We start from the raw sequence: 24791 nt of genomic DNA on the forward strand, positions 1-24791 counted from the left end.
CAAGGGTTCCTCAGCGGATGTTCAGAGGTAGCTTTCGAAGCAGGCTAGCCACTGGTCAAAGGCGGATGTAGCGTTGGCTGCTTGAGGACTCAGCTGCAGGCGATCAGGCTTGATGTGGAGATCCATCGTTTAAAAATCTTGCTCAGTAAATTGTTGCACTATCAATTACCACAAAGACGAGATTGGTGGAATAAGCTAGGCTTCATTGAGCAAAGATGTTGTGCCTCCTGTAACTGTAACCAGAGTGGCTGGAGCATCAGAGAGCACACACATTTATACGCCGCCTACTGGGCGGAGCCAGCAGGCAGGGATTTACCCAAGTACCTCTACTACACAGGCAGTGCCGTAATACATGTAATATACTACTAGTGGTGACTACCACACAGGGCAGAGGGCTCACTGGTGACCCCCCCCCCCCCACCCCTCAGGATTACCAGCTGTCTCCTCCTGGTGAGGCTGGCAGCACTGACTGCCCCTGCCACCACCTCACAGGCAATGTTCAGGAAGGTGGGCGTGAGTCTGCGGCCCACCCTGGGGAAGAGGGTGTCTCTCCTCTCCTCAATGGCATGGAGCTGTGGGTCCACCTTGGACTCCCGAACTCGGACGGCAGATCTTCTGTGAGGTACCTTGGTGGCTGCAGTGTGTGTGTGTGGTAAGTGAAGCACTAAACACAGCTCCAGCTGTCAGACTCTTTGGTGCTAGCTGTTACACCGTCCGATTGGCCGGAATCGCTCTCAATTTGAGCCGGCAGAGTGCTGGTCCATTTGCATGTCACGAATAGCGCCCCCAGCGGAAATGCGAGTCGCACGCTACTCAGTACCGGATTCCCCGTTCGGCCAGCCACATGATTCTCGGCCGCGCACCGTTCGCTGGCAGTGGGAATCGATCTTCCCGCCAATTGTCAATGGGATTCCCCATTGTAACAGGCCCACGCCTCCACAAAAGGCACGGTACCACACTGGTTAGCACTGTTGATTCACAGTGCCAGGGTCCCAGGTTCGATTCCCGGCTTGGGTCACTGTCTGTGTGGAGTCTGCACGTTCCCCTTGTGTCTGCGTGGGTTTCCTCCGGGTGCTCCGGTTTCCTCCCACAGGTTCCGAAAGACGTGCTGTTAGGTAAATTGGGCATTCTGAATTCTCCCTCTGTGTACCCCAACAGGCGCCGGAATGTGGCGACTAGGGGCTTTTCACAGTAACTTCATTGCAATGTTAATGTAAGCCTACTTATGACAATAAAGATTATTATTATAAATAAAGATTATTTCAAACCCACTGACAGGGGTGCATTGCCGGCAGGAAAATTGAATTGTAACGACCCGCAAATTCTGGCCTTAGTCTGTGAAATGGAGAATTCCAGCCCAGATAATCACTGCCTGTCACCTACTTTGTACTTTGCTCTTGTAGCAAATGTCAATATGGTAGATCCAGTTAAACATTGTATCAATGGTGACCCTGGATTTGTTGATGTTGTAATACTCAGCTATGTTCATGCTCAGGGAGAGATGATTGGACCTCATTGTTGGATTTGGACTTTATTCAAATTTCTCTGAAGCTGGCATGATATTATCAGTGAGTAAAGCTAAACTTTGTGAAATGGTCAGCAAACGCCCCCACGCTTGACCTTATGATAGGTGGAAGGTCATTGGTGTAGCAGCTGACAAAGTCATGGTGTAGCAGCCAAAGCTTCTACACTGAACAACACCATCATGAAGCTACGCATACTAATTTCTGATATCCATGATCATTTTCCTTTGTATCAGCTAATGCTATACCATATTTGGAGTCTTGTCTTTCACAGTGAACTCAGCTTTGCCATTCTCAGCTGAATGTTGCCTGGATGTCAATGGCCGCTTCTTTCATCGCGGGCTTGATTTGTTATGTTCTCGGTGTAACATAAGCTTTCTTGTGGTGCACTTGACAAAGGAAGGTTCAGACGTGGAGATAACGTGGAGATAACTTCGCCACGTTTATTAAACTATTTACACTTCTATTATTCGGGTTCGACACTACTGCTAATCCTACTATAGCTACCCAGACTGACTAACCAGTTGCTGCAATCCACGTGGTGGGAGTGATATTGAATCAACCCTGTGTCTCTACTCACTGACTGTCTCCACTGGAAAGAGGCAGATTATGTGTGTGGTGTCCTTTATATATGGGTTGGTGTAATGCCCCCCTGTGGTCGTGTCACCTCCGTGTGCATCGTGAATGTCCATTGGTCGGGTCCTATCTGACTGATCTATTGGTTGAGTGTGTGTGTGTGTGCTGTTTCTGGTGCTCCCTCTAGTGTCTAGCTAGCCTACATGCACTTACATTGATGCACATCACCACATCCCCCCTTTTGTATATGTTACATATTTTCTGTACACGTTTAGAAAATTGAACAAAAAACAGGTAGATAAGTTAAGGTCATGGGAAGGTCATTGGTGTAGCAGCTGACAAAGTCATGGTGTAGCAGTCATGGGAACAGTGACAAAAAGTCCAAATCATTCGTGTGAGTCCAAAAACCATCAATCATCATGGTCAAATGTCTCTCTTGGTTATGAACGCCATCAACGTCCCTGTGCCACAGGAACCAAGAAGTGGTCAAATCACTTTGCAGTCTGATTTGGAGTCCCTTTCTTTTTCGAAGTTTGTGATGATGCTGTCGGATGGGGATGGCACCTTGTAGTTTCTTAAAGTGTTGATGTTGAAGAGATACCATCAACAGTATCATTCGAGGTCATGGATGTGCCATATGTTGAAGTTGGATAAGACTGTACACACTGGTTCTGGCCACGTGCTGTGCAGGAAGGGTGATCCTGCTGAGAAGCGTTGAAGTTTGTCGAATTGGAAACAGAATTGCTGCTCGCATAAATACCTGGTGATGGTGTGAAACTAGAACCTTGCATCTGATAGGAATATGCCGTCTGGCCAGTCTGGGGTGCAGCAAATCCTGGGCTGTAACTAAGGCATCCAGTCTGTAGTGTAAATTGCGCTTGTGGTAGTCCTCCTTCTCCTCCTTCGGTCTTGATTCCATTAGTGGGCAATACGTAGTGCTGGCCTGTTTGAGAATATGCTGCATAGACTGCTGGCTGCTGCATGCCTGAATACTGGGTTTGTCCAGCATGAGCTGTCATTGGCTGCACTGCTGGTGTGGAAACAATGTGTGGATATAGCTGTGGTGAATATTGGTGTATTCCTCTTGGACTGTAGCCACTGCTTGTTATTACTGACCCAGTGTAATTGTTAAGTGATCCATCTCCTGTCGTTGTGGCATCTGCTGTCACCCTGAGCGTGCCATCACTGAGGTTGCGGCACTCCCTGTCTGGAGTAAAGTCCGACTTACGTGAATCAGAGTCGGCGTTTGGTTGCTCCCCATCTGGAGTCTCGTCTGTTTTAACTGAGTCAGTGTTGGTTTGTTGATGCTCCCCGTCCGGAGTCTTAGCAGGTTCACTGGAATCAGCTGAGATTTCTTGAAGCTGCACGTCTGGAGTCGGAACATGCAGGAATGCATTGACTTGTGGAGAGGTTCGAGCGGATGAGGATGGAAGTATCGTGGTGTCACTGGAGTCACCAGTGGTCTCACAATGATCGTCGAGTGCCTCTGTACACACTAGCTGAGGTCTGTCACTTTGCACATCTTGCAATGGAAGTGGGATGCTGTTGTCACTCGTCTCACATACCGTGGGTCGATCCTCAGTAGCTGCTTGTTGTTCACTTGGGTTGGGTAAATTGTCAAGAGTCTTCATCTGGTGGCGCAAACAATGTGGGTGGACTGTCATTGTCTTGCTGCTGTCCTTCATTTGGGCTTGGACTGTCATCGTCGCTTTGTTCTTCACTGTAGCATGATAGACCATCATGGTCGCCCTGCTGTGCACTGGAGCGTGGTAGACTCATAGTCTTCTTGCTGTTTACTTGAGCATGGCAGACTTGCATCGTCTGCCACTACTTGGGCAGAGGAGGTTGCTAGACCCTCATGGTCTTGTTCCTGCAAGGACTGCGCGTCGGAGTCTTGCGTTGCTTCTATTGTGGAGGCTGTCCACGAGCTCGCTGCAGAGGCTTGTGACACTGGAATCACGTCTTGTGTGTGCAAGGACTGCGCTCTGGAGTCCTGCATTTCTTCTATCGTGGAGTCTGTCCACGAGATTGCTGTGGAGGCTTGTGACACTGGAGTCACTTCTTGTTCGTGCAAGGACTGCGCTCTGGAGTCTTGCGTTTCTTCTATCGTGGAGTCTGTCCACGAGCTCACTGTGGAGGCTTGTGACACTGGAGTCACTTCTTGTTCATGCAAGGACTGCGGTGTGGAGTCTTGCGTGTTTTCTTTCGTAGAGACGGGAACCCTGAGCGGTGCATGGACCACGCTCTGTGTGGCAGCAGGCCGCTCTTTGTGGGCTTGTACCGCTCTCTGTCTCTTGGTTTCAGGCCGCAGCATCATCCTGCACTCACGAGTCGGGATGTCATATCTGCTGGGCTGAAGATCCTCAAATCCGAAGAATTCGTCGTCGGGGTCGTCAATGTGCAACACGTCTAGTTGCGGTTCGGATTTGGTACTGGTGTAGCCTCCCAGGGTGAAAGGTTCGTATGAGTCGTTGTCTTCGAGGACCATATCATCACTGTTTGCGTCGGAGCTGACATTGGGCTCGCGAGGTCCAGAGAAAATGTAAAGGTCGCTTTCGAAGTATTCTAGGTCGGAATCATCGGTTTGGGCGTAGGTAACTGCTTGTTGCAGGGTTCTTCGGAAGTTAATTTCATTTCCTGGTTCAATTTGAGGCATTGTGCGGTCATTCCAGGTGAAGGAAGGTTGGTTTACGGCTTCCCCTTTAAATGGGTGTGGTCCGGGGCCTCTGACGTCATGACGCATGTGACATCATACGTAGGAAGCGTTTGCGCATGCACAAATCGCTGTTCCTGTACCGATGGCCGTTTCGTGATTGTGCATGTGCGGCGTCGCGCAACTGCGCAAACGGACCTTCCCGTTCTGTGCGCTCCTCGCGCAACTACGCAAGTGCAGTCCCTTTAGAAAGGTGGCCGCCGATCAAATTTGTTCTCTGCTCTGGGATCTCATGGTGAGTGCTGGCGCTTCTCTTACCTTTTCTCGCTGGTTGGAGTGTGTTTTCCTCACAGTATTTGCCGAATTTGTCCAGGACTGCCTGGAAGTCGCTCCTGTTTTGCCCTTTGGAGAACTTGAATTTTTAAAAGATTTCTTCTGCTCTGGCACCGGCGATGGTGAGCAGAAGCTCTGTCTTTTCAGCATTGGCCACGTCTTGTAGGTCGGCTGCTATCAGGAAGATTTCAAACATTTGCCGGAATGCCCGCCAGTTTTCGCGGAGATTGCCGCGGCACTGGAGCTGCTGCAGAACCTGGATCTCGAATATCTTGCCTGGGTATTGTTGCTGGTTGTCACTGTACACTGAGGTATGGCTATATGGATTGAAACAGTTCACTGCTGGTACCATGATTTGTTATGGTGTAGGTGTAACATAAGCGGCTTCCTTGTGGTGCACTTGACAAAGGAAGGTTCAGACGTGGAGATAACTTCAACATGTTTATTAAACTATTTACACTTCTATTACTCGGGTTCGACACTACTGCTAATCCTACTATAGCTACCCAGACTGACTAACCAGTTGCTGCAATCCACGTGGTGGGTGTAATATTGAATCAACCCTGTGTCTCTACTCACTGACTGTCTCCACTGGAAAGAGGCAGATCATGTGTGTGGTGTCCTTTATATATGGGTTGGTGTAATGCCCTCCTGTGGTCGTGTCACCTCTGTGTGTATCATGAATGCCCATTGGTCATGTCCTATCTGACTGATCTATTGGTTGAGTGTGTGTGTGTGTGTGATGTTTCTGGTTCTCCCTCTAGTGTCTAGCTAGCCTACATGCATTAACATTGATGCACATCACCAAAGGGTTGGATTCTCCGATTCTGTGGCTATGTCCGCAGGATCCGTCTGGTCTTATGGCCAAAACGTTGACGCTGCCCACGCCAGGTGAGGGGCAAACAGCCGGGTTGCGTAACGCCCCTGGCTTTACCTGCGGATGTGGCAGCAGAATGGCCGGGTCCGTGGACACGCCGTACAACATGGCGCCGGCCGCGTGCCGACCCGGCCTGCCAAAAACTGCCCCCTTTACTACCCCCGGACCACCCCCCACCAGTCCCCCCAGCCCCCGCCGAATCCCCCCATGCCAGCGGAACGGCTCCCCCCCCCCCAAATGTGGCGGCGCTGGACAAAGTTCACAGCTACCACATGAGGTCCCCGAAAGTTGTGAGGACACGTGTCCCACGCAGACAGGGACTCGACCCATCGAGGGCGGAGCATCGGGGGAGGGCCTCAGGTGATGTCCTGAGGCCGACCCGACGCGTGCGGCGTACTCCTCGAGTACGAGGGCGATCTGGTCCCGGGGGGTTCCCCCACGGTGGCCTGGCCCGCGATCGGGGCCCACCGATCCACGGGCGGGCCTGTGCCGTGGGGGCACTCTTTTACTACGCGTCAGCCGTGTAGGTCTCCGCGATGGCCGACGCGTAGGTGACCACCCCCTGCGCGCATGCGCGGGGATGACATTAGCAGCCGCCGACGCTCCCCGCATGCGCAGACTTCCGCCGTCCGGCGGAGTCGCTTCGGCCCCGGCTGGCGTGGCGCCAAAGGCCTTTCCCGCCAGCCGGCGGGGCGCCAACCACTCCGGCGCGGGCCTAGCCCCTAAAGGTGAGGGCTTGGCCCCTAAAGGTGGGGAGAAATCCGCACCTTTGGGGCGGCCTGACGCCAGTGTGGTTCTCGCCACTCCATCCCGCCGGGACCCCCCGCCCCGCCGGGTAGGGGAGAATCCCGGCCCTGAGCTGAGTGTCAGTGTTCTTTTTTGTTTATACAGCTAAGACATACCTGGGTAATTACTCACATTGTCAGGTCGATACCAATGCAGGTTGGTTAGAGGGGGGGATAAATATAGATCTGCAGCACTATAGCCACAATGCCTTCAGGATCCACAGACTTGTTTTTATAGTTTCTCCAACAGTTTTTTCAAATTAATTTACAGGTTGAGGGCGTCGCTGGTTAAACCAGCAGTTATTACCCATCCTTAGTTGTCTTTCAGAAAGCGGTTGTTAGCTGCATTCTTGAACCCCTGCAGTCCCTGAGGTGTAGGTACACCCACAGTGCTGTTAGAGAGGGAATCCAAGATTTTGACCCAGCAACAGTGAAGGAACAGCGATATATTTACAAGTCAGGGTGGTGAGTGACTTTGAAGGGATCCTCCAGGTGGTGGGGTTCCAGACATCTGCTGCTCTTGTCCTTCGAGATCAGGCATTGTCAACCTTGAGGGCACGACCCGTGGGTGGGTGTCGGGAGGGTCGCGGAGCCGCGGCGGCGTTAATAACGCCGGCTGCAAGCTGTGGTGATATACATCACTGTAAGTACACAAAGGGTTAATATACATACACTACACCTAGCTAGACACTAGAGGGAGCACCAGAGACATGACACACAGACAGTCAACCAATAGGTCAGTAAGATAGGACCCGACCAATGGGCAATCACGATGCACACAGAGGTGACACTACCACAGGAGGGCATTACACCAACCCATATAAAAGGACACATCACACATGCTCAGTCTCTTTCCAGTGGAGATACTCAGTGAGTACAGACACAGGGTTGATTGAACATCACACCCACCACGTGGATTGTAGCAGACTGGTTCGTCAGTCTGAATAGCTATAGCATGATTTACAGTAGCGTCGAATCCAAGTAGGAGAATTGTTAATAGTTTAATAAACGTGTTAAAGCTACCTCCAAGTCTGAACCTTCCTTTGTCAGAGTGCACATCAAGGAAGCAGCTTATGCTACGACAAGAGCATAACAAAACACAAGCGGCCTTCAAAATGGCCGTGAACATGTAAACAAAATGCGGCCGCACTGCGCATGCGTGCCAGATCATCGGCACGCAGGCGCGCCGATAATCGGGCACACATGAGCAGTGCGGCCGCTTTTTAAAAAATGGTTGCAGCTTTTGTTTTACAAGTTTTATTCATTTATTTTCTTCATTTTACTTTACGGGTTTGAGGGGGTTTTATTCGATAAAATGTTACAGGAAAAAAATGCAGAACTTTGGACAGATGGAAACTCCATACTTTCCGACAGCGGAAGGCTTCACCTTCATCCAACAGGTTCCATTGGAGGAGCGTGTACGAGGGCCAAAGGGACCCAAAACCATTTCCTCCATTTATGTCAGCAGCAAACAAGGTAAGAGAAAATGGGGCGCACAGGTCGGCCGGCGTGGGTCGCAAAGGTCGGCCGGCGTGGGTCGCGAAGGTCGGCCAGCGTGGGTCGCGAAGGTCGGCCGGCGTGGGTCCCGAAGATTGGCCGGTTGGTAAAAATGGGTCCCTGGAAAAAAAGTTTGACGAACACTGTTCTAGATGGTAGTAACCGTGGGGTTGGAAGGTGCTGCCTAAGGAACCTTGGTGAGTTACTGCAGTGCATCTTGTAGATGGTACACGGCAGCCACTGTTCATCGGTGATGGAGGGATTGAATGTTTGTAGAAGGAGTAGCATTCAAGTGGGCTTGATTGTGCATCGTGGCTGGTGAACAGGCTTTTGAGAGCCAAGAGGTGAGTTACTCACCGCAGAATTCCCAACCTCTGACCTGCTCATATAGCCACGGTATTAATATGCCTAGTCCAATTCAGTTTCTCGTCAATAATAACTCCCCAGAATGTTGACAGTTGGGAATTCAGTGATGACAATGCCATTGAACGTCAAGGGGCGAAATTTAGATCCTCTCTTGTCATCATTGCCTGTCACTTGTGTGGCGTGAATGTAACTTGACCAGCTAGAGAAGAACTTAAGCTACTAATACAACCATATGGCAAAATTAATTGACAACAAAGAATTTAGAGGATAGAAATAGGCCATTTATCCCAACTGGTGTTTGCAGATATGTATGCTCCACAAGAACCTTGACCAGTCCAACGTTATCGAACCCTATCAGCATATCTTTCATTTCAGGAAATGTACTTTGAAATTTTGCTTCAAAATGTTGAATAACAGAAAAAGTTAACTCAAAGAATTTTATTTTATGTATTTAGAAGGCCTTGTGGCGCAGTGATAACATCCCTAACTCTGGGTCCAAAGCCCCAGGTTCAAGCCCCACGCCAGGGCCTGCTGGCTATGGGAGGAGCGTTCATGGGCACGGTTCAACGTGCTGACAATCAGCCCAGGAATTCTTCCACCACCTCATCAAAGGGAAAACTGTCTGTGAAGATAAGCTATAAAAAACTGAATTACATTCTTCTTATTCAGGTTTTTTTTCCCACATGTGTCATTGGGATGTGGATGATGCTGGCAAGGCCGCATTTATTACCCATCCTTAGTTATCTTAAAATGACGGCAATGGAACTTCTTAAAGTACTGAGAGAATTTTTTATTTTTAAAAAATAAATTTAGTGTACTCAATTCATTTTTCTTTTCAATTAAGGGGCAGCATGTTCAATCCACCGACCTTGCACATCTTTGGGTTGTGGGGGTCCGACTACCCTGCCTTATCCCCATGAACTTGCACATTTTTATAGATAGCAATCCATTTCCCTTCTGAATGCCTCCAGAAGAGGAAGTTCGTTCTCCAGACCCCAAACATCATCAGGGTAAAAAAATTCATCCTCACATCAATTTTACTGCTTTTGCCAATTATTCTGAATCTGTGTCCTCTCGGTCTTGATGCTCTCGAGTAGGAACAATTTTTCATTGTTTACCCTGCCCATACTCTTTAATACCTCTATCAAGTTTCCTCGCAGCCTTCTTTTCTTTAAGCCAAACAATCTCAAAGTCTCCAATCTTTCTTCATAGCGACACTTCTTTGCCCCTGGAATCATTCTTGTGAATCTTTCCAATACCTTTACATCCTTCCTCAAGGATGGTATTCAGAACTGGATGCAGTACTCCAGGTGAGGCCTAACTAGTGTCCTGTACAAGTTCAACATGACCCCCCCTGCTCTTGTTTTCAATACCCCGATTAATAAAGCCTAAGATACTTTATGCTTTATTCACTACTCTCTCATCATGCTCTGCCATGATTTATTCTTCTTACCAAAATGAAAAACCTCACAGTTCCCTGCATTGAACATCATCTGCCACTTGTCTGCCCAATACAACATGTATAGGTCCTTATGAAGTTCAATACTACCCTCGACAGAGTTGACAATATTTCCAATCTTCATATCATCTGCAAATTTTAAAATCATGGACGCGATCTACCGCTCCAATGGGAGCGCGACGTTGCCGGTAGATCCTGGGTGAAACCTCCTGCTGGTCCCAAAACCCCCGCCGAGCACTGGGGTGGCAAGCCCAGCGCCCCCGGTCTCTTTGCCGTGAGAAAAGATTGGTACTCCCCTCCTCGGCTCCCCACGGAAGCCCTTCCACCAGGTTCATGTTTTTCAAAAGGAGTACCAATCGGCGCCAGCGTGACCACTTGCTGGGGAGGCCGGTGAATGACAGGAGGCCGTTGGATGATGTGTGGCTATTGTTAATTGTACGGAAATGGGGCTTAAGTGGTGATAATTGGTTTCTTGCTACGCTACGGCGAGACTCCGATTTCGCCTACAGGAGCAGGCCAATTCCATCGCAGACTGTTGGCGCCTGGCACAGTTCCCATTTTTGACCTCTCCCGCTATTCACCAGCCTCATTACGCTTGAATGCGGGTATAACGAGGCCGGAAGATCGCGCCCATAGTTTCCAGAAATTTTGCTACCACTGAAGTCAAACTGACTGGTCTGTAGTTGCCGGCTTTAACCTCGCACACCTTTTGGAACAAGGGATAATATGCGCAGTTCTCCAGTTCTAGGGCACTATCCCTGTGTCTAAGGAAGATGAAGATTATCACCGGCGCCTCTGCAATTTCCATTCTCACTTCACTCAGTACCCTTGGATGCATCTCATCCAGCCCTGGTACCTTATCTAAGTAAAGATAGCCTTTGTCATGGGAGTGTCCGTTTAAGAAATGTTTTTGTCTTATCACATGGCTTCAGTGATGTCAATGTGTGGGTGGAGCTGGGCTGTGGCTCTGGGAGTTGGTTTTACTTTCGCTTTGAGTTTGAACTGGTTTTGTTCTGCACAGGTTGAAAGAAGGTTTTTTTCTCCATCTGCATTTTAAAAGCTGTTTCCAGACTGCTTGATAACTTGAAAAGAAATAATTGTTTTCTGGAAGAAATTCAAACTTGCTGTTTTGGAAAGGAGACAGCAGCATCCAAACCAGGTGTTGAGTGTTGTGTGCTGGGCCACACCTTAGAAAAGGGTTTTCTGGTTTATGGGATCTTGTTATTAAATTGGAACAGCTAAAGGGGGATGTATTAAGGGTTATAGATAGAGTACCGTAGCTGTGTGGGGTATTTATGTTGGTAGTTGATAAGTGCTTAAGGCCTCTGCTGAATAACACCTGAAAGGCCCTTGTGCTCATGGCAACCAAAATCAATAAACAGTTGTAGGTCAGGTGGACTCCATGATATACTTTGGAGTTTTCTAAACCCTGGCCCATAACACCTTTCAAACATCTCCTCCCTTTGAATTGTAAAATCTTTTAGTGTTCCAGTTACCTCTTCACACCTCGGCCTAGATGGCATCTTCTTCCTTTGTACTCATTTGATACCTCCATTATTTCTCCTGTCTCCCTGTGCAAGACCCCTTTTTTATCCCTCATTGACCTTACTCTTTGATTATTAACATGCTTGTAAAATAAAGGACCATCGGCTGCTCCCTCCTTTCAGAGCTGACTGGTGGTGATTTAATCTGAGGGTCACCACACCTCAGACAAAGTCAAGGTTAAGAAGGGAGGGCCTTCAAGAATAACCTCAGCCAGTACGGGAATTGAACCCACACTGTTGACGTCGCTCCACAACACAAACCAATCATCCAGCCAATCGAGCTAACCAACCCCAAATGCTTAAAAGGAGACATTGGGAATCCCCTTTTATGTTCGCTGCCGATCTCTTTTCATGCTCTCCCTTTGCTTTTCTTTTTTTTTCCCCCCATTTCTCTTTGGTCCTTCTGTATTTAGCCTGATTCCTCATTGTATTTCCCACCTGACATCTGTTGTGCCCGCACTTTTATCTTTTCATTTTTACCTCTAGCTCTCTTTTTATCCAGGGCACTCTGGATTTATCCGTTCTTCCTTTCCCCTCCAAGGAAATATACCTTGACATTGAGGGGTCATATAGGGGAGGTGGAGAGGTCATGGGGCTGGGGAGGTGGAGAGGTCATAGAAACATAGAAGTAGGAGGAGGCCATTCGGCCCTTCGAGTCTGCTCCACCATTTGTTACAATCATGGCTTAACATCAGGTTCAATACCCTGATCCCGCCTTACCCCCATAACCCTTGATCACTTTAGCCCGAAAAGCACCATCTAATTCCTTCTTGATGTGGAGATGCCGGCGTTGGACTGGGGTGTCCAATACCTTCTTGAAATTACTAATGTACTAATTCCTTCTTGAAATTGCATAACGGTTTGGCCTCAACTACTTTCTGTGGTAGCGAATTCCACAGATTCACCACTCTCTGGGTAAAGACATTTCTCCTCACATAAGTCCTAAAAGATTTACCCCTTATCCTCAAACTGTGACCCCCAGTTCTGGATTCCCTCACCGTCGGGAACATTCATGGGATTGGGGAGATGGATAGGTCATTGAGGACTGCAGTGTGAGGGGGGGGAAATGTGGAGAGATCATGTAGGCTGGATGGGTGGTGGCGAGGTCATTGTGGTGGGGGGAGGTGAAGAGTCATATTGGGGAGGTGGAAGGGTCATTGAGAGCTGGAGCGGAGGTGGAGGTCATGTAGGGGAGGTGGAGAGGTCATGGGGGCTGGAGGGAGTGGAGAGATCATTGGGGGATGGGGAGAGGTGGAGAGGTCATGAGGGCTGGAGGGGGTGGAGAGATCATTGGGGGATGGGGAGAGGTGGGAGGTCATGGGGGATGGGGAGAGGTGGGAGGTCATGGGGGCTGGAGGGGGTGGAGAGATCATTGGGGGATGGGGAGAGGTGGAGAGGTCATTGGGAGCTGGGGAAGTGGAGCAATCGTTGGGGGCTGGGGGGCGTTGGAGTGATTGTTGGTGGCTGGAGGGGGAGAGAGGTCATGGAGCTGGGGACGGGTTGGAGAGGTCATGGGGTTGGGGACGGGGATGGAGAGGTCATGGAGCTGGGGACGGGTTGGAGAGGTCATGGGGCTGGGGACAGGGGTGGAGAGGTCATGGGGGCTGGGGGGGGGGGGGGGAGGTGGAGAGGTCATGGGGGCTGGGGGGGGGGGGGAGGTGGAGAGGTCATGGGGGCTGGGGGGGGAGGTGGAGAGGTCATGGGGCTGGGGACGGGGGTGGAGAGGTCATGGGGCTGGGGACGGGGGTGGAGAGGTCATGGGGCTGGGGACGGGGGTGGAGAGGTCATGGGGCTGGGGACGGGGGGTGGAGAGGTCATGGGGCTCGGGACGGGGTGGAGAGCTCATGGGGGCTGTGGGGGAGATGGAGAGGTCATGGGGGCTGGGGGGGGGGGGGGGAGGTGGAGAGGTCATGGAGCTGGGGACGGGGGTGGAGAGGTCATGGAGCTCGGGACGGGGTGGAGAGGTCATGGGGCCGGGGACGGGGGTGGAGAGGTCATGGGGCCAGGGCCGGAGTGGAGAGGTCATGGGGCTGGGGACGGGGTGGAGAGGTCAAGGGGCTGGGGACGGGGCGGAGAGGTCATGGGGCTGGGGACGGGGCGGAGAGGTCATGGGGCTGGGGACGGGGTGGAGAGGTCATGGGGCTGGGGACGGGGTGTAGAGGTCATGGGGCTGGGGACGGGGCGGAGAGGTCATGGGGCTGGGGACAGGGTGGAGAGGTCATGGGGCTGGGGACGGGGTGTAGAGGTCATGGGGCTGGGGACGGGGCGGAGAGGTCATGGGGGCTGGGGGGGGGGGGGGGGAGGTGGAGAGGTCATGGAGCTGGGGACGGGGTGGAGAGGTCATGGGGCTGGGGACGGGGCGGAGAGGTCATGGGGCTGGGGACGGGGTGGAGAGGTCATGGGGGTTGGGGATGAGGTGGAGAGGTCATGGGGCTGGGGACGGGGGCGGAGAGGTCATGGGGCTGGGGACGGGGCGGAGAGGTCATGGGGCTGGGGACGGGGCGGAGAGGTCATGGGGCTGGGGACGGGGCGGAGAGGTCATGGGGGTTGGGGATGAGGTGGAGAGGTCATGGGGCTGGGGACGGGGGCGGAGAGGTCATGGGGCTGGGGACGGGGCGGAGAGGTCATGGGGCTGGAGACGGGGTGGAGAGGTCATGGGGCTGGAGACGGGGTGGAGAGGTCATGGGGGTTGGGGATGAGGTGGAGAGGTCATGGGGCTGGGGACGGGGGCGGAGAGGTCATGGGGCTGGGGACGGGGCGGAGAGGTCATGGGGCTGGAGACGGGGCGGAGAGGTCATGGGGCTGGAGACGGGGTGGAGAGGTCATGGGGGTTGGGGATGAGGTGGAGAGGTCATGGGGCTGGGGACGGGGTGGAGAGGTCATGGGGCTGGGGACGGGGTGGAGAGGTCATGGGGCTGGGGACGGGGTGGAGAGGTCATGGAGCTGGGGACAGGGTGGAGAGGTCATGGGGCTGGGGACGGGGCGGAGAGGTCATGGGGGCTGGGGCGGAGGTGGAGAGGTCATGGAGCTGGGGACAGGGTGGAGAGGTCATGGGGGTTGGGGATGAGGTGGAGAGGTCATGGGGCTGGGGACGGGGTGGAGAGGTCATGGGGGTTGGGTACGGAGGTGGAGAGGTCATGGGGGCTGGGGGGGAGGTGGAGAGGTCACTGGGGGATGGGGAGGGTGGAGAGGTCACTGGGGGATGGGGAGAGGTCACCGGGGAATGGGGAGGGTGGAGAGGTCACTGGGGAAAGGGCAGGGTGGAGAGGTCACTGGGGGATGGGGGAGAGGTCACTGGGGAATGGGGAGGGTGGAGAGGTCACTGGGGAATGGGGAGGGTGGAGAGGTAACTGGGGAATGGCGAGGGTGGAGAGGTCACTGGGGAATGGGGAGGGTGGAGAGGTCACTGGGGAATGGGGAGGGTGGAGAGGTCACTGGGGAATGGGGAGGGTGGAGAGGTCACTGGGGAATGGGGAGTTGGAGAGGTCACTGGGGAATGGGGAGGGTGGAGAGGTCACTGCTGGATGGGGAGGGGGGAGAGGTCACTGGGGAATGGGGAGGGTGGAGAGGTCACTGGGGAATGGGGAGTTGGAGAGGTCACTGGGGAATGGGGAGTTGGAGAGGTCACTGGGGGATGGGGATGGTGGAGAGGTCACTGGGGCATGGGGAGGGTGGAGAGGTCACTGGTGGATGGGAAGGGGGGGAGGTCACTGGGGGATGGGAGGATGGAGAGGTCACTGGGGGATGGGGAGGGGGGAGAGGTCACTGGGGGATGGGGAGCGGTGGAGAGGTCATGGGGCTGGGGAGAGGGGTGGAGCGGTCATGGGGCTGGGGACGGGGTGGAGAGGTCATGGGGGCTGGGGGGGGGGGAGGTGGAGAGGTCATTGGGGAATGGGGAGGTGGAGAGGTCATGGAGCTGGGGACGGGTTGGAGAGGTCATGGGGTTGGGGAGGGAGGTGGAGAGGTCATGGGACTGGGGACGGGGGTGGAGAGGTCACGGGGCTGGGGACGGGGGTGGAGAGGTCATGGGGCTGAGGTCAGGGATGGAGAGGTCATGGGGCTAGGGATGGGGGTGGAGAGGTCATGGGGGCTGGGGGGGGGGGGGAGGTGGAGAGGTCATTGGGGAATGGGGAGGTGGAGAGGTCATGGAGCTGGGGACGGGTTGGAGAGGTCATGGGGTTGGGGAGGGAGGTGGAGAGGTCATGGGACTGGGGACGGGGGTGGAGAGGTCACGGGGCTGGGGACGGGGGTGGAGAGGTCATGGGGCTGAGGTCAGGGATGGAGAGGTCATGGGGCTAGGGATGGGGGTGGAGAGGTCATGGGGGCTGGGGGGGGGGGGGGAGGTGGAGAGGTCATTGGGGAATGGGGAGGTGGAGAGGTCATGGAGCTGGGGACGGGTTGGAGAGGTCATGGGGTTGGGGAGGGAGGTGGAGAGGTCATGGGACTGGGGACGGGGGTGGAGAGGTCACGGGGATGGGGGGAGGTGGAGAGGTTACTGGGGGGATGGGGGAGTGCAAGTGGTCACTGGGGACGGGAGAGGTCACTGGGGGATGGGGAGGGTGGAGAGGTCACTGGGGAAAGGGGAGGGTGGAGAGGTCACTGGGGAAAGGGGAGGGTGGCGAGGTCACTGGGGGATGGGGAGGGTGGAGAGGTCACTGGGGGGTGGGGAGGGGTGGAGAGGTCACTGGGGGATGGGGAGGGGTGGATAGGTCACTGGGGGATGGGGAGGGGTGGAGAGGTCACCGGGGGAGGGGGAGGGGTAGAGAGGTCACTGGGGGATAGGTAGGGTGGAGAGGTCACTGGGGGATGGGGAAGGGGGAAGAGGTCACTGGGGGATGGAGAGGTGTGGAGTGGTCACGGGGGGATGGGGAGGGGTGGAGAGGTCATGGGGGATGGGGCGGGTGGAGAGGTCACTGGGGGATGGAGGAGAGGTCACTGGGGAATGGTGGAGAGGTCACTGGGGGATGGGGAGGGGGGGGAGAGGTCACTGGGCAATGGGGGAGGGTGGAGGTCACTGGGGAATGGGGAGGGTAGATAGGTCACTGGAGGATGGGAGGGTTGGAGAGGCCACTGGGGGATGGGGAGGGGCGGAGAGGTCACTGGGGGTGTGGGGAGGTGGAGAGGTCACTGGGGGATGGGGAGGGTGGTGAGGTCACTGGGGGATGGGGAAGCGGGGAGAGGTCACTGGGGGATGGGGAGGGTGGAAAGGTCACTGGGGGATGGGGAGGTGGAGAGGTACTGGGGGATGGGGGAGAGGTCACTGGGGGTGGGGAGGTGGAGAGGTCACTGGGGAATGGGGGAGAAGTCACTGGGGGATGGGGTGTTGGAGAGGTCACTGGGGAATGGGGAGTTGGAGAGGTCACCGGGGGATAGGGAGGGTGGAGAGGTTACGGGGGATGGGGAAGGGTGGAGAGGTCACTGGGGGATGGGGAGGTGGAGAGGTCACTGGGGGATGGGGAGTTGGAGAGGTCACTGGGGGATGGGGAGGGTGGAGAGGTCACTGGGGGATGGGGAGGGTGGAGAGGTCACTGGGGGATGGGGAGGTGGAGAGGTCACTGGGGGATGGGGAGGGTGGAGAGGTCACTGGGGGATGGGCAGGGTGGAGAGGTCACTGGGGGATGGGCAGGGTGGAGAGGTCACTGGGGGATGGAGAGGTCACTGAATGATGGGGAGGGTGGAGAGGTCACTGAGGGATGGGGGAGGGGTCACAGGGGGATGTGGAGGGTGGAGAGGTCACTGGGGGATGTGGAGGGTGGAGAGGTCACTGGGGGATGGAGAGGTGGAGAGGTCACTGGGGGATGGAGAGGTGGAGAGGTCACTGGGGGATGGGGAGGTGGAGAGGTCATTGGGGATGGGGAGAGGTGGAGAGGTCACTGGGGGATGGGCAGGGTGGAGAGATCACTGGGGGAAGGGGAGGGTGAAGAGATCACGGTGGAAGGGGAGGGGTGGAGAGGTCACTTTGGTGGTAGGCAAAGTCATGGAAAGGGTACTGAAAGATAGGATTTCTGAGCATCTGGAAAGACACTGCTTGATTAGGGATAGTCAGCACGGATTTGTATGGGGTAGGTCTTGCCTTACAAGTCTTATTGAATTCTTTGAGGAGGTGACCAAGCATGTGGATGAAGGTAAAGCAGTGGATGTAGTATACATGGATTTTAGTAAGGCATTTGATAATGTTCCCCATGGTAGGCTTCTGCAGAAAGTAAGGAGGCATGGGATAGTGGGAAATGTGGCCAGTTGGATAACGAACTGGCTAACCGATAGACGTCAGAGTGGTAGTGGATGGCAAATATTCAGCCTGGATCCCAGTTACCAGTGGCGTACCGCAGGGATCAGTTCTGGGTCCTCTGCTGTTTGTGATTTTCATTAATGACTTGGATGAGGGAGTTGAAGGGTGGGTCAGTAAATTTGCAGACGATACGAAGATTGGTGGAGTTGTGGATAGTGAGGAGGGCTGTTGTCGGCTGCAAAGAGACATAGATAGGATGCAGAGCTGGGCTGCGAAGTGGCAGATGGAGTTTAACCCTGAAAAGTGTGAGGTTGTCCATTTTGGAAGGACAAATATGAATGCGGAATACAGGGTTAACGGTAGAGTTCTTGGCAATGTGGAGGAGCAGAGAGATCTTGGGGTCTATGATCATACATCTTTGAAAGTTGCCACTCAAGTGGATAGAGCTGTAAAGAAGGTCTATGGTGTGCTAGCATTCATTAACAGAGGGATTGAATTTAAGAGCCGTGAGGTGATGATGCAGCTGTACAAAACTTTGGTAAATCCACATTTGGAGTACTGTGTACAGTTCTGGTCGCCTCATTTTAGGAGGGATGTGGAAGCTTTGGAAAAGGTGCAAAGGAGATTTACCAGGATGTTGCCTGGAATGGAGAGTAGGTTACGAGGAAAGGTTGAGGGTGCTAGGCCTTGGGGAGGGTGGAGAGGCCATTGGGGGATGGAGAGGTGGCGAGGTCACTGGGGGGGGGGGGGGTGGCGAGGTCACTGGGGGATGGGGAGGTGGCGAGGTCACTGGGGGATGGGGGGGGGTGGCGAGGTCACTGGGGGATGGGGGGGGTGGCGAGGTCACTGGGGGATGGGGGGGGTGGCGAGGTCACTGGGGGATGGGGAGGGTGGCGAGGTCACTGGGGGATGGGGAGGGTGGCGAGGTCACTGGGGGATGGGGAGGGTGGCGAGGTCACTGGGGGATGGGGAGGGTGGCGAGGTCACTGGGGGATGGGGAGGGTGGCGAGGTCACTGGGGGATGGGGAGGGTGGCGAGGTCACTGGGGGATGGGGAGGGTGGCGAGGTCAGTGGGGGGGGGGGGGGAGGGTGGAGAGGTCACTGGGGGATGGGGAGGTGGAGAGGTCACTGGGGGATGGGGAGGTGGAGAGGTCACTGGGGTTAGTCATGGGTTTTGGTGACGATACAGTGGTCGGGATGAGGACAGTGTGTAATTTATACACAGTTACCATCGCCAGCTGAATGCAATTCTTAAAGAGATATAGTCCTGGAGAGTTTCAAACTCAACGACATTAGTCTGCCAGATTGACTAGAACTCAATCGCAAAAACAAACTCGTATTATCAAAGAAATCCGATTCCGATCAAGCCAAGAACCGGTTGCAACCCGTGTTTTGGGATGAGCGCTTTCCCGGTACAGAAATCAGCATAGCTGCAGCAACAAAAAACCCGGCAACTACCAGAACAATGAGAATCCAGATCCACTAACCTTCATCGTCGAGCCCACTGTCCTCTCTTTGCACCGTTGGAACTGATATTGTAACCAGTTGCCGAATTTGAGTGGCTCTGACTCTTCTGCATGCGATGGGGTGTGGGTTCATTCACCCGCACACCACACTCAGGCGCTTCACTCAAACTCTGTCTCTCAGTCCACTTTATCAGTGAGTGTTAACACACTTTTGACCCTGACTCCCACCCACCTTGTGTGCAGCTCTGGAACCTTGTCCCAGTTGTCAGATGCTTGTACCAGCGAAATAGAGAGCGCGGGGCGGGCGGGAAAGGCAGGTCCTGTGAAAGTTTCCACTCTGCTGTTGGGCTGCCAAAAATAACATTGAGCTCTTGGCCTTGGAACGGCTCAATTGTCTTCAAATCCCCTTGCAGAAGACAAAATTGATCTACATGCAGAAATATATCCCCTCTTCTCTCCAGAAAGTGGCGGGATTATATTCCATTCCCCAGAAGACAGTTCATATGCCAAAGCCGGAAAGCAGCCACTCAATGGGACTAACAAGCATTCATTCTGGGTTCAACTGAATCTATTTTTACTTGTGTACTTTAGTCAAAAATAAATTGATTAAATCCACATGTGTGGCCAAATAGGTTTGCAACTTCAGCAGATCTAATGCTATCAAAACAGCAGCACTATATTTTCAATGGCCTATCTTCTATCACAAAGGGTTCAACACTTGGAGCAGTATTTAAACGTGTATCATAACATATATTTTTGCCAACCATTCAAGCGGTATCTTTTGTGGTTGCACTTTTGTTTTGATTTCCCATTCATCAGCCAATTCCCTGGGAGCTTGATAAAATAAAACAAGTCCTTACATTAAGGAATATAAAGCCAAATATTGCAGATGCTGGAAATCTGAAATCTTTTTAGGGTCAATGGACTTGAATTCTTAACTGTGTTTCTCTCTCTCCACAGATGCTGCAAGACCTGCTGCGATTTCCCAGCATTTTGTGTTTTTATTCCTTACATTAAGGATTTCTTTTACCTGACTATATGTCCACAAGACCTCAGTTCAATGTCCAACCTCAATTATCATTCCAATCTTCTGTCATTTGTCATAAAAATAAAGGACAAAATACTGAATATTTTAAATAAGACCCAAGGTTTTTTTTAATGGACACACAAGCCACTATCTGAATTTCTGCATGGTGATTTTCTAAGAGACAATGGAACCCCACCTTGTTACCAGACAAGGTACTTCTAAAAGCAATCAAAAACTAATTGCCATCTCCGGTAAAGACAAGGGGACATAATGACTATCTCATTGAGAGATTTCCTGTGTAATGCCCAGATGGGGATTTGTGGATTCGCCTTCCCACTTGGAATATACAAAGTATGGGTTAAAAGCCAGCTGCAAAAGCTTCCCAAGGTCTGTAGTGCTCTGTGAGAACAGGTGCTGTAAGTTTTGACACAGAAGAAAAACTAGCAAGCACACTCACAGTACCCCACAAATAGCCATTTTGCAGGAATATCTCTCTGACAGTGGAAGTCAGCAAAGACTGCAGTTATAAAAAGAATGGGGACGCTTCTCTGCTAAACTGCAGAACACTGGAATCGCAACACCAACTATTCATCTGGTGAAGTCAACTCTCATAGAATCTCGAATCACAACAGCTGCAACACTCAATCATCTATTCCTCATGAGCCAAGGACTGTTCCGTATACCTTTTTACATTTACTTACTTTGAACTCAGTTCTCGTTTCTAATTTAGTGCATGTGCATTTACCATTTTCCTGCTTAATTAATAAACTCACTGTGTCTTTAACTCAAGAAAACCGAGTTAAATTGGCTCCTTTTAAATCCTAACTATTGGCCTGGGAGAAATGTAACTGTGGAAAGGGATCCTTTTTAGATTCAATTGTGTTGCAACCAACAGAGGGTTGAATAAACAGGGAGCCAGTTTATCCCTCCTTACCCAGGATTGTAATAACCTGGGGCATTCCAGCTGGATGGTGACAAATTGAGGGGTCTCGCCCAGATAAACAACTTAAAGGAACATCACCTGGGGTGGATGGTAACACACCGTACAGGCAATTACCAAACAAATGTGAGGTAATGCATTTTGGAAGGGCTAATGCAGGTAGGGAATATACAGTGAATGGTAGAACCCTCAAGAGTATTGAAAGTCAAAGAGATCTAGGAGTACAGGTCCACAGGTCATTGAAAGGGGCAACACAGGTGGAGAAGGTAGTCAAGAAGGCATACGGCATGCTTGCCTTCATTGGCCGGGGCATTGAGTATAAGAATTGGCAAGTCATGTTGCAGCTGTATAGAACCTTAGTTAGGCCACACTTGGAGTATAGTGTTCAATTCTGGTCGCCACACTACCAGAAGGATGTGGAGGCTTTAGAGAGGGTGCAGAAGAGATTTACCAGAATGTTGCCTGGTATGGAGGGCATAAGCTATGAGGAGCGATTGAATAAACTCGGTTTGTTCTCACTGGAACGAAGGAGGTTGAGGGACGACCTGATAGAGGTATACAAAATTATGAGGGGCATAGACAGAGTGGATAGTCAGAGGCTTTTCCCCAGGGTAGAGGGGTCAATTACTAGGGGGCATAGGTTTAAGGTGAGAGGGGCAAAGTTTAGAGTAGATGTACGAGGCAAGTTTTTTACGCAGAGGGTAGTGGGTGCCTGGAACTCACTACCGGAGGAGGTAGTGGAAGCAGGGACGATAGGGACATTTAAGGGGCATCTTGACAAATATATGAATAGGATGGGAATAGAAGGATACGGACCCAGGAAGTGTAGAAGATTGTAGTTTAGTCGGGCAGTATGGTCGGCACGGGCTTGGAGGGCCGAAGGGCCTGTTCCTGTGCTGTACATTTCTTTGTTCTTTGTTCTAAGGGCATCAAGTAGGTCCTGTACTTGAGCAGTGTTCACGTGTTTATGCTTACACTCGCGCAGCAACACTCAATTACCTTTGGTTGAAGGCCACAATCCCAAGCACTGAATTTCAGACTTAGCATAAGATGATTAGATGTGTTTTTTTGGGGGGCAACACGGTGGCACAGCAGTTAGCACTGCTGCCTCACAGCGCTAGGGACCCGGGTTCAATTCTGGCCTTGGGTCACTGTCTGTGTGGAGTCCGCATGTTCTCCCCGTGTCGGCGTGGGTTTCCTCCTGGTGCTCCGGTTTCAGTCCAAAGGTGTGCAGGTTAGGTGGATTGGCCATGCTAAATTGTCCCTTACTATCCAAGTGGAGTTATGAGGTTATGTGGGTAGGGCGGGGGATTGGGCCTTGGTAGGATGCTCTTTCAGAGTGTCGGTGCTTCGATGAACCGAATGGCCTCCTTCTGCACTGTAGGAATTCTGTGATGATTCTAAATTAATAACATGTATGGCACATGTGTGTGATGCACTTGATAAGAAAATCCCAACAGAACTCCACAAGCACCAAAATCTAAATATAGTTTTGTTATGTCTTCGTTTTGGATAGACTAGACAAGAATGCTCATCTACTGAACTAGATTGTCAAGTTCATGTTTTCCTATGTTCCACATAAGCTGATACCTCAAACTGTAGCCATGGATCAGATACTCCTGTCTCAACCTGTACTACACATCTTCCTGCAATGCCATAGGATCTACCTCTATCGGAGCTCCAGGCTCCCAGCAACAACAGACTTCATTTTTAGAACTTCAGTACCAATGAGGAGCACTGAAGATTGGAGCAACTATTGCTTGTATTTATGAAGCACCTTGAATGTAATAAAATGCCCCATGACACCCACAGGAGAATTATAAAACAAAATATAACACAGAGCCATGTAAGACGATATTCGGTCAGATGACAAGAAGTTTGGTCAAAGAGGTAGGTTTTAAGGTCTGAAAGGCAAAAAGCAAGGGAGAGAGATGGTGAGATCTGAGGAGGAAATTTGAGAGCTCAGAGCCGAGGCAGTTACCAAGGGCCGGGCAATTAAAATCAGGGATCTCAAGAGGCTGGAACTAGATGAGCATAGATATCAAATTGTCACTCAGCTGCATGAATTGTTTACTGCAGGTGCATTACTCAGTAAATTGGCAGAGAACATTTTAAGATATTCTACTGCCTAATCTGTCCAGTTATGTGTCCTAGATCTGCCCTATATCTTCTGGGGGCTAGGCAGCTGGTTTGTGGTGCAGACCAAGACTGGCAGCATGGGCTCATTTCCCGTACCGGCTGAGGTTACCTTGCCAACCTTGCCCCTCGCCTGGGGTGTGGTGATCCTCAGGTTAAACCACCACCAGTCAGCTCTCCCCCTCAAAAAGCAGCCTGTGGTCATCTGGGACTGTGACGACTTTACCTAAGACTTATGGTCTTAGGGTTAGGTGGCCAATAAAATGGAGAGGCCAATTTATTGTCAATGAAACCATGATCTGGTTGATTAACAAAATTAACTCCAAAATCCTTTGTGTCATTTTCCTCCATGTTCAGCTAACCATTCTCTGGCTGTCTCACAATGATGGCAGCCAGGTTGGGACTAGCAATGTCACTGGGGTTGGGAATGATAAGGGTAAAGCCAGCTTCAGCGACTACTGGGAAGATAACAACATTGGAATGAACAGAGGTTGTAAATAGCAGGTGAAGCAGAAAAGCACAGGAGTGTCATAATATACACCAGTATATCATGGTGCAGACAAACACTGATGGACACACAGTGGGACCAATCAACACACACAACACTGCAGCCAATCACCAGTGAGAACACACGCACTATAAAGACAGGGGGCATCAGAGTTCCCGCTCATTCGAGTAGCAGCTAGCTAGGAGGACAGAGCTCACAGCCTGCAACACAGACATTTACCATGTGCTGAGTTCATCGACTGGTTAGGACAAGGCAAAGGTCTTTAGTTAAAGCTAGTATAGTGTTAACCCACAGTCTGAGTTTGTTTAAACAATTAATGATTCAATAAAATAGTGTTGCACCATTTCAAGTGTTGGTGACCTGTATGTGATCCAGAACACCCAACACATCAAGGAGTACATCGGGGCAGCAAGACAGGGTAGGTGTTTTCCCACAAGTCTGCAACAGAACATTACTGCAAGTGTAGCAGCAAATGTCAGATTGGGATATTGGGCGGGATTCTCTCATTTGCCAGCCACGTGTTTCTTGGTCGGATGCCGTTTGTTGGCGGTGGGATTCTATCTTCCCGCCACTTGTCAATGGGATTTCCCATTGTAATCACTCCACGCCGCCGGGAAACCCACTGGTGGGGCTACACTGCCGGCAGGAAAATTGAATCGCAACGACCAGAGAATTCTGACCATTATTTACATTGAAATATGAAAATATTAACTAAAATATAATTATTTGTTTAAATCTCCAGCAACAATTAAAAGCACACTCCTCGTGTGTAATAGCAAATTTTCAGGTTGATTGGCAATACTTAAGAATTATCATATTGTCAAAAGAATACTAGAGCTTTTTATGACAAGACTCAACTTTCTGTGGCGAGT

The 24791-nt window shown here is 51.7% G+C and overlaps 1 protein-coding gene across 1 annotated transcript in view; it reads right to left on the bottom strand.

Annotated features, from left to right (window-relative positions):
- The window catches only part of LOC140424846 (integrin beta-1-like), a 213064-nt gene extending 193268 nt beyond the window's left edge, over positions 1-19796 (bottom strand). Inside the window, exon 1 of the mRNA XM_072508338.1 lies at positions 19330-19796. Within this exon, the coding sequence (XP_072364439.1) occupies positions 19330-19335 (6 nt within the window). The 5' untranslated portion in view covers positions 19336-19796. The remainder of the gene's footprint in view (positions 1-19329) is intronic.
- Positions 19797-24791: the final 4995 nt, after the last annotated feature.

The sequence above is a fragment of the Scyliorhinus torazame genome, chromosome 6 (assembly GCF_047496885.1).
Source record: "Scyliorhinus torazame isolate Kashiwa2021f chromosome 6, sScyTor2.1, whole genome shotgun sequence".
Taxonomy (NCBI): domain Eukaryota; kingdom Metazoa; phylum Chordata; class Chondrichthyes; order Carcharhiniformes; family Scyliorhinidae; genus Scyliorhinus; species Scyliorhinus torazame.